Raw genomic sequence first — 16,431 nt, forward strand, 5'->3', positions numbered from 1 at the left:
GCGATTTTCCTAGCTCAGCCTCCCAAGTAGCTGGGACGACAGGTGTGCACCACCACACCCAGCTAATTTTTGTATTTTCAGTAGAGATGGTGTTTCACCATGTTGGCCAGGCTGGTCTCAAACCCCGGACCTCAGGTGATCCACCCACCTTGGCCTCCCAAAGTGTTGGGATTACAGGCGTGAGCCACCGCACCTGGCCTGATATCTTTTAGATCTTTGAACCATGTGAATATATTACCTATACAAAAAAATAGTTGTTAACATGATCCCTGGACTGGATGTCCTGGGTTTAATCCCAGCTCTTTTAGTTATTAACTGGAACCTTTGGAAAGTTATTTAATCTTTCTTTGCTACTTATCTGTACAATGGGGATAAGAAATAGTTATTAACTCCTAAGCTTGTGAGAACTTAAAAAAACCCAAGTAAGTAAAGTGCTTGGCACATAGTAAGTGGACAATAGCTGTTAGCTGTGAACTGTGGTGATCAACATTTGGCCTTGAAGGAAGGTAGAGCTTTCCAAAGAACAGTTACTTGGGACCTCTCTTTAGGACCTCAAACCAAGAGATAGGCCTGAGGGGAAACAGGATGTATATGCGTATTGTGATGGATGGCTTACAAAAATGACTGCAATGATTCCTCTTGTCCCTGTAGCCTGCCCTTTTGAGATGTGACTTCATGGCTCCTCCCACCAAGAGTTTATTTCCTACCTCTTGAATGTCGGTTTGGCCCTGTGACTTGCTTTGACTAAAAGCATGTGATAGAATAACACTTCATAACTCCCAAGGCTAGGCCTCAAGAGGCCTTGCAACTTGCACTCTCTCCCTTTTTAAAAGCAGTTCTACCATGTGAGAGAGCTTGGCTTAGTGTTGGGGAGGATGAGACCCCATGGAGAGAGAGAGGCCCCAGCTAACAGCCAGCACCAGCAACCAGATGTGTGTGTGAGGCCTTCCTGGACCATTCAGCCTCAGTGAAGCTGCCACGTGACTGCAGTTGTATGAGTGATCCCAGGAAAGTAGGGTTGCCAGATTTAGCAAATACAAATAGGAAGATAAACGTGCATTTCAGATGAAAAGCTAAGACTTTTCTTTAGTGTAAGTATATTCCATGCAATGTTTGGGGCATACTTACACTCACAATCATCTGTTTTTTATCTGAAATGTAAATCTAACTGGGTATCCTGTGTTTTATCCTGTAACGCTATAGGAGACACCAGCAGAAGAACCTCCCAACTGAGCTATACTCAGAACAGACAGCTGAACCAAAAAATTACGAACAAAGAAAATGATTGTTTCCTTCAGCCACTAAGTTTTGGGGTGGTTTGTTATGCGGCAAAAAATAACTGATATGTGTATACATGGAGGGTCACGGTGGTGTCTAATCTATACTCTCACCTTCTTGGGCCTCCCCAGCAAATTCCATCCTCTAGTCTTGTTTTTACCTATTTGAAGTCTAGGCAAGGCCTCGTTGGGTCTTCCTTTGTCTCCAAGTCCCTAACCCTGAATCAGCCAAGCCCTGCCTACACCCCAGCTCGATCCTATACCTTTTCCAATTCCCAAAGCACTTACTTGAGATGCGGATGGGGTGGTGCTGGCTTCTTGGACTCTTCACTCTGCTGGGAGGTGCTACGGCCCTGCACAGGGGGCCGGGGCTGTGAGGTGAGGGTGGCACCTGGCTTGGAGGCCTGGTTTGGGGAGCTGCCACTGGATGCCCGGGATAGCTGTGGAGAGCCTGGTGACCTTTGCTGCTGTGGAGATCCGGACTGGGGGCTCAGGGGCTGCTGGCCTTGTGGGGAGAGCCTCTGCTGGGAGGGGCTTCCAGATCTCTGGGGCTGAGGAGACTGAGCTTGGCGAGGGCCTCCTAAAGGGCCAGAAAAAAAAAGGTTCAGTTCAATTTTTTTTCTTAGGATAGATATGGCTGTACATAAGTAATGTTGCTTCAAGGAGGTTCATTACAGTGTTTCTTATAACGGTGAAAAATTGAAAGCCATATAAATACCTAAGCATAAGGAAGTAATTAGGAACATTAAGATACATCTGTATAATGGAATATGCTGTGGTCATCACATAGGATGTGGCTAATATTAAATGACATAGGATACTGTTGATAACATATGCTAAATATACTGCTGAACAAAATAGCTTAGAATACAGTACATATGGTTTTATTTTGGCACATATGTAAAAACATATATAAAAAGGACTGGAAGATTGTACACTAAAACCAGTGTGTCTCAGACTTTAATGTGCATATGAATCACTGGGGATCTGGTCAAAATCAAGATTCCGATAGAGTGGGTCTCGGGCTGTGTTATGGACTGAATTGTGTTCGCCCTGTCCCAATTCATATGTCGAAGCCTTAACCCTAACCCTCAATGCAATTCTATTTGGAGATAGGATCTTTAAAGAGGTAATTAAAGTTAAATGAGGTGATAGGGTGGGGCCCTAATCTGATAGGCCTGGTGTCCTTATAAGAGGAGAAAGAAATATCAGGAGTGTCATGTACACACGCAGGCACAGAGGAACAGACACAGGAGGATACACAAAGAAGGCTGCCATCTGCAGGCCAAGGAGAGAAGCTGTACCAGAAACCAACCCTGCCAGCACCTTGATCTTGTACCTGCAGCCTCCAGAACTGTGAAAAAATGTCTGTTGTTTAAGGCCCCACTGTCTATGGCATTTTGTTATTAAGGTGGCCTGAGAAAACTAATATAGGCGGGGTCTGCGATTCTGCATTTCTAATGGGTTCCCAGCTTATCCTACTTTGAGTAATGAGACACTAAATAATCATTAAAGTGGTGAGATTATGAAGGATTTTAATTTCCTTTTTTTTTCTTCTCACGGGTATTTTCCACACTGAAGATGTGTTTCTTTGGAAACAATGACAAGAATTAACTCTTACTTTTTGGGTTGCTCTCTCAACTTTTCCAAGAACTTTTAAAAGCAACATATCACTCGATCTAGAGAGGTCAGTAGGGAAGATACCACTCTTCTCACCACATAGAGGTGGAGACTGAGTCTTATTAAGGTTTCCCAATTGGAAGAGGAGCCACAGAAAGCTCAAAGAGAATCTTGGTTTCTCTCTATCACCGCACAGGGCACACAGGCTTTCACAAGCAAGCCAAGGGGCATCTAAGCTTGGGGATGTTGCAGCCACTCAGAAATGACTTTGAGTAGAATTCCAAGGCCCCCAACAATCGAGGTGCACTCTCCTCACCCTCAAATTCTGGGTGTCAGGGCTGTTGATGGTGAATTGCACTTTGCCAAAGCTGACTGTCTGCCCGCTGATCTCTTCTCCCTGCGACATGCTGCTGCTGGGAGAGTGGGGTTGGGCTGGGGTGATTCTTGCCACGTTTTTTTGAGAGCACTATGGGCACGTTAGGAGACTGAAAACTAAAAGGTGCTGGACCCCACCTCTGTGACTCTGTAACAATGGGGCTTCTACTGAGCACCTATTATGTCACCAGCTTTAGGACTGGGCAGCCTCACAACAGCTCTGTGGGTTAGGCATTATTTTTCATCCCCTACCCCCAGCCATGGCAGTGCTGTCCCTGGAACTCTAGAGAGAGCCACGTGTATAATTATACATTTTCTAGTAGGCACATTTTAAAAAGTAAAAAGAAATAGGTGAACATAATTTTAATAGTGTGTGTGTATGCATATATAGGTATGTATGTATATATATAATTTTTTATAGAAGAGATGGGGTCTCTGTCACCCAGGCTGGAGTGCAGTGGCATGGTCACACTGCAGCAGTGAACCTCTGGGCCACGCTCCTGCCTCAGTCTCTAGAGTAGCTGGGACTACAGGCCCAACACCACTTTTTCATTATTATTATTATTATTATTATTATTATTATTATTATTATTTTTGTAGAAATGGGGTGTCGTTATGTTGCCCAGGCTGGTCTTGAACTTCTGGCCTCAAGCAGTTCTCCCACCTTGGCCTCCCAAAGTGCTGGGATTACAAGTGTGAACCACTGTACTTTGCCCCATTTTTACAGAGAAACTGAGACCCGGATATATTGTGACTTGCTTGAGATGTCACTATGAATAAGGGGACAAGTCAAGATTCAAACCTAGATCTCTTTGACTCAAACGCCCTGTCTTGTTTCTTTTTCCTTTATGAAAACTACACCACGCAGGATCCCCTGAGTCCTCATAACATCTTTTTTACTAATTAAGAAAAGGCGGCTTCCTTCAGCGGAAGCAGCTCTGAGCCAGATGCCAAGGGGGCAAGGACTAGATTTCAGCCAGCCTCCCCTATCAGATGCCACATCAACTGAGCACATTTTCAGAGGACATGGCACCTGTGTAACCTCCATGACCTGTGGAGTCTGGTGGCCCTGACTCCACATTGGCACCAGGAGCCTCAGGTCCTGACTTAAGCCTTGCCATTAACTCACTGTGTGACCGTGGGTAAGTCACTCCCCTTCTCCGGGCTTCCGGGCCCTTGTTTGTAAAATAAGGCCATTGGACTGTACATCAAACATCCCTCCTGATCTGAACATTTTTGTGAGGTTGCGGAACACTAAATTGGATTAAACTGTGGTACCAGTTTAGCATGTGATTGTATTACATGGCTTTGATTCATTACCTCTTTCATGATTGTATATCCCAGTAGATGGGTGGTCACATTTATTTCAAACACCTCTAGGGCCAACCAGGTACGTAACTAAATAAAGCAGGCAAATATATGAAAAGTAATGTGGCTTTCAAAAATTTTCCCACTTGAGATAAAAACATTCCAGAGAACTATTTCTCTAAAGAGGTGCAAGCATACAGAACATAGCAATTACCCCTCACTGTCACTATAGAAGTGAGGAGTAGGGCTGGAGGCAAACACAGGAACCCCTAGGAGCCCTTGCTCTGATCAAGGGAGCCGCCGTTAGTAACGCCAGTAACGCTGTTAGTAACCGCTGTTAGTATCGCCTGTGTTGCTGTATAGAAACACAGGCCCATTGTTTCTAGAGCTTCTGTGCTATCAAGAGATGCTGGAAATCTAGATGTTTAAGTAACACCTCCTGATTTTTTTTTTTTTTTTGAGACGGAGTCTTGCACTATTACCTGGGCTGGAGTGCAGTGGTGCGATCTCGGCTCGCTGCAACCTCTGCCTCCCAGGTTCAAGAGATTCTCTTGCCTCAGCCTCCCGAGTAGCTGGGATTACAGGTGCCTGCCACCATGCCCAGCTAATTTTTTGTATTTTTAGTAGAGACACGGTTTCACCATGTTGGCCAGACTAGTCTTGAACTCCTGACCTTGTGATTCGCCCCCCCACTTCAGCCTTCCAAAGTGCTGGGATTACAGGCATGAGTCACCGCGCCCAGCTCACCTCCTGATTTTTAAATGTTGGTTACTTTTGGGTTTTCTAAACCCACCGCAGTTCAAAGAAAACATTTGTTTTCTACTTTTATCTTCAGTTTGCCCTGACTCGCCCCCCTTCCCAGGTTGATATCTTAGAAAATCTGGATACTCGTTCATTAATTCAGTAACTCTTTGTTAAGTCCCTATCATACACCTGGGATTTATCAAGAGACACCGTAGTTACTGGATTCAGAGACCAGAGTGGTAACCATTACCACTGCCCTAGTTATTTCTTTCAGCTTCTTGGCAAAGCAAACAATTTAATATTTTTTATATGAGCACATACATACACAAAATATTGACTTATATATAGAAAGTATTTGCCTAAGCACAGAAATGAAGCTTATTAAAAGAAAATTTCACTTTTACTGAGTTGAAATGAACAGCAAGTTCAAAATAATAATGTGATTTGTTAATTGGGGAACTCAATGAAAGCGTTGTTTTTAATTAGCCTTGTTATTTTTAATCTGAGCGTTAATTCACTGGGCATTTTCTTTAATTACCTTAATTGGTTTTAAATTGATTGTTTTTCAACTCACTAAAAGTGTGTTTAGCCTCATTTCCCTTAAAATAATATCTCTTTATCAAGCATGTTTTACTCTGGGCCAGAGAGGAAATCAGAATACAGTAGCTCTCTGTTTTAAAATGGCTCTGTTCAAATGTGCTTTTAAAAAGTAGGTCCCAGGGCAGAGGGGAAAGGAGGGTGTGGGGCAGAGGCACAGCCAGAAGCCTGGTAGAGAGAGGAATATGTAGTTTTGGAACACTTATTACTACAGAATTATTGCTGGGTAAGGGGGAGCTGCGTTAGTTATAAGGATTGTTAATAATAACCAAGAAAAGCAATATGGATAAGACACACATTATTAATAGTAAGCATTATGTCATAGTTATTAATAGTAAATTATTAGTAGTAAGAACTAACACCTTCTACACACTATCTCTGTGTCTGATACTTTGCTAATTGCTTCACCTGCATTTACATGGAAGCTGTTATTTCCTCCTTTACACTGAGGAAACTGAGGCCCTGAGAAGTAATGTGACTTGCCTAACGCTGCAAGGACAGTGAGACATGGAACTGGATTCAAGCACACTAGATCTGCCCGAAGGAGAATACTAATGTGTATTTATACAGGTATACCTTGTTTTATTGTGGTCCATTTTATTTCAATTTGCAGATACTGTGTTTTTTCTAAATTGGAGGGTTGTGGTGACCTTGCGTTAAGCAAGTCTGTCAATGCCATCCTTCCAACAGCATGTGCTCACCTGGTGTCTGCATCACATTTGGCAATTGTCACAAATTTCAAACTTTTACATTATTATTATATCTGTTATGGTGATCTGTAATCAGTGATCTTTGATACTACGATTGTATTCGTAATTGTTTTGGGGTGCCATGAACCACACCCATATAAGACAGTGAACTGGTTGGGCGTGGTGGCTCGCGCCTGTAATCCCAGCTGTTTGGGAGGCCAAGGCAGGTGGATCATGAGGTCAGGAGATCGAGACCATCCTGGCCAAGATGGTGAAACCCCATCTCTACTAAAAATACAAAAAAATTAGCTGGGTGTGGTGGTGCACACCTGTAGTCCCAGCTACCTGGGAGGCTAAGGCAGGAGAATCTCTTGAGCCCAGGAGGCAGAGGTTGCAGCGAGCCGAGATTGCACAATTGTACTCCAGCCTGGGCAAAAGAGCGAGACTCCATCTCAAAAAAAAAAAAAAAAGAAAAAAAAAAAAAGTCAGTGAACTTACTTGATAAATGTGTATGTTCTGGCTGCCCCATTTACCAGCCGTTTCTTGTCTCTCTTCATGTCCTTGGGCCTCCCTTTCCCCTAGACACAACAATATTGAATTTTGACCAATGAATAACCCAAAAATGGCCTCTAAATATTCAAGTGAAAGGGAAAGTCACTCATCTCTTACTTTGAAATAAAAAACTAGAAATGATTAAGCTTAGTGAAGAGGGCATGTTGAAAGCCAAGACAAGCTGAAAACTAGGCCTCTGGCACCAAAAAGTTAGCTAAGTTGTGAATGTGAAGGAAACATTCTTGAAGGAAATTAAAAGTGCCACTGCAGTGAACACATAAATGATAAGAAATCAAAACAGCCTCATTGCTGGTATGGAAAAATTTGAGTGGTCTGGAAAGAAGATCAAACCAGACACAACATTGCCTTCAGCCAAAGCCTAATTCAGAGCAAGGCCCTAACTACTTTCAGTCCTATGAAGGCTGAGAGAGGTGAGAAAGCTAAAGAAGAAAAGTTGGAAGCTAGCAGAGGTTGGTTGGCCAGGTCTAAGGAAAGAAGCTGTCTCCATAACAAAAGCTGCAAGGTGAAGCTGCAAGTGCCGATGAAGAAGCTGCAGCAAGTTATCAAGAAGATCTAGTTTAGATCATTGATGAAGGTGGCTGTGCTAAACAGATTTTCACTGCAGATGGAATAGCCTTCTATTGGAAGAAGATACTATTTAGGGCTTTCATGGCTAAAGAGGAGAAGTCAATGTCTGGCTTCAAAGCTTCAAAGGATAGGCTGACTCTCTTGTTGGGGCTACTGCAGCCGGTGACTTAAAGTGGAAGCCAATGCTCATTAACCATTCTGGAAATCCTAGGACCCTTAAGAAGGATGCTAAATCTACTCTGCCTGTGCTCTGCAGATGGAAAAACAAAGCCTGGATAACAGCATAGTATTTACAATATGGTTTACTGAATATTTTAAGCCTACTGTTGAGACCTACTGTGCAGAAAAAAGATCCTTTTCAAAATATTACTGCTCATTGACAATGCATCTGTCCACACAACAGTTCTGATGGAGATGTACAAGATAATTTTGTTTTCATGTATTTTAATACAACATCCATTCTGTAATTCGTGGATCAAGGAGTAATTTAGAATTTGAGGTCTTATTACTTAAAAAATACATTTCGGCTGGATGCAGTGGCTCATGCCTGTATGCCTGTAATCCCAGCACTTTGGGAGGCCAAGGTGGGTGGATCACGAGGTCAAGAGTTCAAGACCAGCCTGGCCAACATGGTGAAACTCCATCTCTACTAAAAATAAAAAAATTAGCTGGGCAAGGTGGCGTGTGCCTGTAATCCCAGCTACTTGAGAGGCTGAGGCAGGAGAACTGAGAACCAGGACCTGGGAGGTGGAGCTTGCAGTGAGCTGAGATTGCACCACTGAACTCCAGCTTGGGCTACAGAGTGAGACTTTGTCTCAAAAAACAAAACAAAACAAAACAAAATTTCATAAAGCTATAATGGCCATAGACAGTGATTCCTCTGATGGATCTTGGCAAAGGAAATTGAAAACCTTCTGGAAAGGATTTACCTTCCTAGATGCCATTAATAATATTTGGGATTCATAGGAGGAGACCAAAATAGCAACATCAACAGGAGTTTGGAAGTTGATTCCCGTCCTTATGGATGACTTTGAGGGGTTCAAGACTTCAGTGGAGGAAGTAAGTGAAGATGTGGTGGAAATAGCGAGAGAACTAAAATGAGAAATGAAGCCTGAAGACGTGACCGAATCACTGCAGCCTCATGATAAAACTTGAATGGATGAGGAGCTGCTTCTTATGGATAAGCAAATAAAGTGATTTCTTGAGATGTAATCTATTCCTGGTAAAGATGCTATGACGATTGTTGAAAAGACAACAAAGAATTTAGAATATGACATAAACTTAGTTGATAAAGCAGCAGCAGGTTTTGAGAGGACTGACTCCAAGTTTGAAAGAAGTTCTATTATGGGTAAAATGCTATCAAACAGCATCACGTACTGAAGAGAAACCTTGCGTGAAAGGGCAGCTCAATTCATGCAGCTAACTTCACTGTTGCCTTATTTTACAAAATTGCCTCAGTCACCCCTTGCTTCAACAACCAGTACCCTGATCAGTAAGCAGCCATCAGTATTGAGGCAAGACTCTCCATCAGAAAAACGTTACTATTCACCTAGGGCTCAGATGATTGTTAGTAATAAAGTATTTTATAATTAAGGTATGTACTTTTTTTTTTTCAGAGATAATGCTATTGTACACTTAAGAGACTACAGTATAATGTAAACATAGCTTTTATATGCACTAAAAAATTTGTGTGACTCACTTTATTGTGATATTTACTTTATACTGGGGTGGTCTTGAACTGAACCTGCAATATCTCTGAGGTACGTCTGTACACAGTTGTGTACAATTATACAATTTCTCTTTTCTTAAAAATATCTTCTGCTTTTTCAGAAAGAGAAACACAGACGAGAAAAATGAATGGGGCATTTTATCTAAGACCTGTGGAAGAGGAAGACATTCGGTGGCCAAGGTTGACTTTTCTTCAGGAAGTAATGAATCTGTTGCTTTTAATAATAGTGACTGGGAAGGCCACAATATGACAGTAATGCTTTCTTTCTGATATATATATATATCTTCCTTTCTGATATATATTTCTTTCTTTCTGATATATGTATGTATGTATGTGTGTGTATATATATATATATATATATATATTTTTTTTTTTTAGAGTCTCCCTCTATTGCCCAGGCTGGAGGGCAGTGGTGCAATCTTGGCTCACTGCAACCTCCGCTTCCTGGGTTCAAGCAATTCTCCTGCCTCAGCCTCCCAAGTAGCTGGGATTACAGGTGCACACCGCCACACCCGGCTATTTTATTTTATTTTTTTTATTTTTAGTAGAGAAGGGGTTTCACCATATTGGCCAGGCTGGTCTCGAACTCCTAACCTCGTGATTCACCCACCTCGGCCTCCCAAAGTGCTGTGATTATAGGCATGAGCCACTGCGCCCAGCCTCTGATATGTTTTTAAGAAGATCCTTAAAAGACTGCAGCGAAACTGCCTGCTTTGGTTTCTTGGTGCACAGGTGCTCTGAAGCTCCTGCTGGTGCCTGAGTGAGTGTGTTCAGGAGGTTTTGATTGCAAGAGAGGATATGGGGCGGATTTGTCTCCAGACCCGCATGCAAGAATACCAGAGCAGCTGACATTCTTTGAGAAAGTTAGCTATTGCCATGATTGCTTTTCATCTTTTCATCAATAGTTTGTCCATTCTCTAATAAGTGGTGGAAGGCAGTAATGCTGCAATATATTCGAGGAAGAATTTCAATGGCCAAGGTTTTATAGATGATGTTCCATTTTTCTTTCTTTCTTACTCTAGCTGGTTGACTCACAAATCTATCATCAGGCACCACACATTGCTATGAATAAACGCTTTCTAGAAGGTCTGAAAGGCCAGACTTGTAAATCTACTATTTTCTACCTCCTTGGGCAAAGCCTCAACATTTACCTCGCTGTAAAAAGGCTCACGCCTGTAATCCCAGCACTTTGGGAGGCCAAGGTGGGTGGATCACCTGAGGTCAGGAATTTGAGACCAGTCTGGCCAACATGGTGAAGCCCGATCTCTACTAATAATACAAAAATTAGCCAGGCGTGGTGGTGTGCACCTGTAATCCCAACTACTTAGGAGGCTGAGGCAGGAGAATCACTTGAACCTGGGAGGTGGAGGTTGCAGTGAGCCGAGATCACGCCACTGCACTCCAGCCTGGGCAACAGAGCAAGACTCTGTCTCAAAAGGAAAAAAAAAAAAAGGAAATACTGACGTTTATTTTCCCAGCGATGGCTGGGAAAATAGATGGGACATTCCCTGGCACAGTGCTTGGTGCATATTAGGTTCTTAATAAATTAACCGTCTATTTCCCTTCTCCTTTCTAGACTTTTTAAAGAGGTTGACCAACCCCATAGTCTGATTCATTCTGTGGATAAAGTATTCAGATGCATTTTCCCGGAGCCCCTTGTGGGAATCACGTGTGGATCCTCAGTACATTTCAGCACCCTCTCTGCATGCTTTCTCACAGTAGCGCGTCTGGGGTCGTACCTTGCGGAGGTGGGCGTGGCTGGGGCTGTCCTAGCTGAGGCCCCAGCTGGGCTTGCCCTGGGGATTTCGCTGATTTAATCTGTGGCGCCTAGAGCAGAAGAGAAAAGAAGCCTGTTGGTATCACCACAGCCCTTTACTTCCTGGGTGAGAGGGCAACATTTATGAAGATCTTTTTATCATTGAGAAGAGACTCGTACACATAAAGTGTACAGTTCTGGAGTGTACTGTGTAGTGAAGTTCTGTATGTGTATACATCGGTGTAACCGCTGTCCAGATCAAAACACAGGCCATTTCCCACGATGAAGCCTGCCTCATAACCCTTCCCAGACAGCAGTCCCCCAGTATAGTAACTATGATTCTGATGTCTGTTATCATAGATTACTTTCCATGGGGAAATCTGGGGTGGGAGGTGGAAGTTTGGGGACTTGCTTTTACATAAAGCTGAGGAGCTGGCAAATTCTTTGGACAGCAGTCTGGTCATCCATGGTGGGAACTGTGGAGGGGAGGAGCGACGTGAGAGCTCATCGAGGTTGGGGGAAATGGGAGACACAATAGCATCCATTGACCGGTTCCCTGGGAGCACACAGAGGGTTTGTGTGTCCATATGCTCTCGCACACGCACGCACACACATCCTGCTCAGGCCCAGCACCGAGGGCACAGAAGGGACAGCAGTCAATCATCTCTCCCCACAGTGCCCAAAGGCCAACTGAGACAAGATTGTTCTCCCCAGGATGGTGAAGAAGGGAGGGGGCCCCCGAAAGCCTCCTAAATTCACCCACTGGGGCAGGCTGTGGACGCTCTCCCTGATGTCTGGCCTTCACCCACACCCCCATTCCTTCTCCCCAAGGTGGTTTCTTCCTGGGGGTATCTCCTTTGGATCCAGGGGCTCCCCATTTCCAGACAGCCTGGCATTTCTCATGGTTATAAAGTCTGCTTTGATCACGAGGGTCTTACCCAGGGTCTCAGGGGTGAGGGTGCTGTGCCTCCTGGCATCAGGAGCTGGCTCATTTTGGAGACAACAAGGTCGGCCATCAGCTGTTTGTCCTCTTCCACATGCTCTCCAATCAGCGGCATTGAGCTGTCCATTACCTGTGGGGAGGACGGGAGAGCTGAGGGACCCCCATGCCAGGAGAGACTGGCCGTTGGGCATCACACCCCAGAAGTGCGGGCTCAGGGTTCAGGACAGAAGTGACCACCAGATGGCGATGTCCTCCATGCAAACCACCTCCAGCTGGGACTGGCCGGCAGCGACACCAGCTCGCTTCGGTTCAGTCTCAACCACTCCCTGGATGTAGTTCAATTCGGCCCACGTTTGCTGGATGACAGCAATGCGACAAGGGCCAGGGAGCCTCTGCCGACCTTTTCTGTGCTTTTCTTTGGGGAGCCGCTCTCCGTCCCTTCCTTTCTCACCCTGGCCCCCTCCCAGGGTCAGGGCTAGCCACCTCTCCTTTGGCCCTAGCTCAAGGCTTTCCGCAAAGTAGAAACAGTAAAGGTGGGGGGCTTGATCATGACAAAAATATGACATAGAGTTGACCCAGGGTTCAGAGGAAAGAGGAAAGGTCTGTTTTCCGGGGCCCTGGCAAAACACAGGTGGGAGGGAAACGCGTTCCACAGGGAGCTGGGCTGTTCTCAAAGTACTTCTATGGGGAGGAGCCTGAGGGATCCTAGTTTCCCCTTCTGCTCTTTTTACAAATAGAGCAACTGAGGCCCAGAGATGGGAGGGGACTTGCCCAAGGTCACAAAGGCCAATGCTCCACGTGATTCTCTGGGCATGGGAAGCTATGGGAGGTCTGGAAGGGGTGTCTGTCAGGCCTTGTCACCCTCTCTGCTCCACTGCAGGAGTCGGCGGCCTGCATTCACCCACACCACCCCATCAGACTCACCGTCTTGTCTCCCTTGTTCCCACGGTCTGGACTCCTTAGATTTTCTCTCTCCTCCAGGTTGTTTTTTTTTTTTTTTTTTTTTTTTTTTTTTTTGAGACGGAGTCTCGCTCTGTCGCCCAGGCTGGAGTGCAGTGGCCGGATCTCAGCTCACTGCAAGCTCCGCCTCCCAGGTTCATGCCATTCTCCTGCCTCAGCCTCCCGAGTAGCTGGGACTACAGGCGCCCGCCACCTTGCCCGCTAGTTTTTTGTATTTTTTTTTAGTAGAGACGGGGTTTCACCATGTTAGCCAGGATGGTCTCGATCTCCTGACCTCGTGATCCACCCGTCTCAGCCTCCCAAAGTGCTGGGATTACAGGCTTGAGCCACTGCGCCCGGCCTCCTCCAGGTTCTTAAGTATTCCCTCTACCCACTCCTTACCTGGCCAACTCCATTTCATCCAACAGGGAACCGCTAACTAGGTCTTCCTCGAGGAAGCCCTCTCTGATGGTGCAAGCTCTGACGAGCCACCTCCCATCTGTATCCTGCCGTCCTCACCTGGTTTCACACTGGACAGCTTATCCACAGCACTGTCACCCCCTGCTCACTATGTCTCCACCACCAGACTGGGAGCCCCCAAGGTTAGGGATGGACCCTGTGTCCTGCTAAACCGGTGTGCCCTCCACAGACACCTGTTTAGTGGAGGAATAAGAGGCCCTTGCGATAAGCCCGGCTCATAAGGATAAGGATAATGAGAAGCGCCGTAATTTATCGGGCACTTTGTATGTGCTATGCACTATTGTAAGCATTGGGTGTGGAGGATCTCTCATAAACCTCAGAATAGCTTTTGAGGCAGGTACTATTATTCTCATTGTAATGATGAGGAAGCAGAGGGTCAAAGAAGTGGCAAGGTCAAGGACACAGCACTGGCAACCCATGGTCCTCCCACTGCATCAGGCTAATTCCCAGCAAGCATTGGAACAGCACAACAGGGTAGGAACTGGGAAGAGGGAACATGGGTTCCAGGCTTGGCTTCTGCGGTGGACTTGCTCTGTGATCTTGGTCAAAGTTTCTTTTCCTCTATGGGTGTTTTTTGTTTTTCTCAACAGTGAACTGAGGGATCTGGGCAGCTGCTAAGACCCTTCCAGCTGGGACTTGTAGGGATCTGTGAGTTTAGCACCCACTTTGATTAGGAAACTGAAAAGCTAGCTTAAGAATGTGAATACTGCTTCCAGCAGGGTCCTGAGCTCTGCGCAAGTTGTACCTGGAACTGAGGTCTCCTGGATCCCAGTGCTCCGGGCAGGGACAGTCACTCAGTCACCACTGGCTGAGCTCTGACGGTGGAGTCTGCCCCGAAGGTACACAGGCGTCCTGCACCCTGCCTGTCCTCTCTCCCCCTGCCCCTGCCCACCCCATTTTATTCTGGTCTCTGTTTCCTACATTCCCTGCAGTGGAAAACAGCCACCACAAGGAACCTGAGGTTCATTTTGGAATCCCCACGGTAGACACAGCCAAAGGAAGTGGCCGCTCTGGTCTCCCCAGGGAAACATTTTCCAGTGGGCAATGTCATTCCCCGGACAAGGTCACAGAGGACAAGTTCAAGGGTCTTTTTCCCCGAGTATTTGACGGTGAGCCTCTTCACAACACATTTCACACACATTTTCAGTTCTCACCGTAGAGGTGGCTGAAGAAACCAGTGTTTTGGGACCTCTTCTGCCTTTTTTTTCCCCTTACTCGGGGAAAACACCTTTTATATTTTTGGTAACAAGTTTCCCATCTCCCCTGACCCCACTCCAAACTCAAAAGCAAAGGAAACAACTCTGGAATGTTTCTGCGAGGAAAAAAAAATCTGAAAAGCTATCTTTCATTTTCCCTCTGGAACATTCTTGGGAGACATTGTTTTCTTGTTTTTTTGAAGTCCGAGCCCACTACTTTTACTTTTTTTTTTTTTTCTATGTGAAAGGCCTTTCATCCCCAACCCTCTGAATGGCTGAAGGCAGGAAGCCTGGGCCCACGAGCACGGATTCTTTTTTTTTTTTTTTTTTTTCCCTAAGAGTGAAAGCTGGCCGGGCGCGGTGGCTCAAGCCTGTAATCCCAGCACTCTGGGAGGCCGAGGCGGGTGGATCACGAGGTCAGGAGATCGAGACCATCCTGGCTAACACGGTGAAACCCCGTCTCTACTAAAAAAAATACAAAAAACTAGCCGGGTGAGGTGGCGGGCGCCTGTAGTCCCAGCTACTCGGGAGGCTGAGGCAGGAGAATGGCGTAAACCCGGGAGGCGGAGCTTGCAGTGAGCTGAGATCCGGCCACTGCACTCCAGCCCGGGCGACAGAGCGAGACTCCGTCTCAAAAAAAAAAAAAAAAAAAAAAAAAAAAAAAAAAAAAAAAAAAGAGTGAAAGCTGAGACCCGGAGAGGCAGGGGCTCACGGGGGACAGAGAGACTGCTGGTGCAAGGGAGGAGCTGGCCTTTGGGGGTCAGGGGAGTCCAGGGGCTCTAGGAGACAGGGCCCCTGTTCTCATGTTTGCGGTTGCACTGTGTCCACCTGGCTTGGGGGCTGGCTCCCGGAGCAGCGGCTCAGTGAATAAATAAATGAGTGCTTGTGTGCCAAATCTGGGTTCATGTCTGGTGGTCCCCGTGAGGGGATGCGGGGACAGGAGGACCTGGTGGGGTCTGAGGAGCTGCTGTGCTGGGGGTTCTTGCCCCACCTCTGGGCTGAAGCTCCCAGGAAGGTGGAGGATGAGCTCCTCCAGGGAGCAACTGTACAGGTCAAGGCATCTGTTCCCAGCCTCTTCCACGGCTCCTCCAAGTAGGGGCTACTTGGGGAATTTCAGGTTTGGTGGCAGCCAGAGGGAAGGTGTTTGCGGGCCTTGAGAGGAGAGCTGTTCTCAGAATGGGACTGAGTCTGCCAATACAGACACAGCTCTTCCTGCTGGAGCTTCCTGGCCTCTTTGGGGAGGAGAGAGGGGCCATGTTCATCCTGGACTCCCTCCTCCTACCTCCAAGTCCTGGGCGTGAACACCCTCCTGGCATGACTGGGCTCCCACCCACTGAGTCACCTGGTCCTGCTCGGCCGTGGGCTCCTGGGGAGTGAGGCAGACATGAGGGATGGGAGGGCTGGCTGGCTCCTGTGGTCACCCCAGCCATGTGCTTCCCATTAGCCGCCCACACCCCGGGGAGGGGACAGCCGCAGGGCTGTCCCTCACGTGTCCTGGCCTTGTGTCAGCACTGCCTGTGGAAAGAGGGGGCTGAACGTGGCACTGGAGCTGTGAGTGTGGAGATGGGAAGTTATGGAGGACTCTGAGGCCAGAGGGGCCTTTTCAGGGGGAAGCAGTGGAGAGCCACGGGGCATGGG

General features: G+C 46.4%; 1 protein-coding gene across 9 annotated transcripts in view; it reads right to left on the reverse strand.

Moving 5' to 3' along the window:
• The window catches only part of LOC105493997 (synapsin III), a 550,021-nt gene that overhangs the window by 5,454 nt on the left and 528,136 nt on the right, over positions 1 to 16,431 (reverse strand). For all 9 annotated transcript variants that reach the window (XM_024796611.2, XM_011762037.2, XM_011762038.3 and 6 more), the window contains 3 exons: positions 12,174 to 12,308; positions 11,219 to 11,306; positions 1,566 to 1,857 (listed from right to left, as the gene is read on the reverse strand). In XM_024796611.2, the coding sequence (XP_024652379.1) occupies positions 1,566 to 1,857; positions 11,219 to 11,306; positions 12,174 to 12,308 (515 nt within the window). The remainder of the gene's footprint in view (positions 1 to 1,565; positions 1,858 to 11,218; positions 11,307 to 12,173; positions 12,309 to 16,431) is intronic.

This window comes from Macaca nemestrina, chromosome 15 (assembly GCF_043159975.1).
Source record: "Macaca nemestrina isolate mMacNem1 chromosome 15, mMacNem.hap1, whole genome shotgun sequence".
In the NCBI taxonomy this organism is placed as follows: Eukaryota; Metazoa; Chordata; class Mammalia; order Primates; family Cercopithecidae; genus Macaca; species Macaca nemestrina.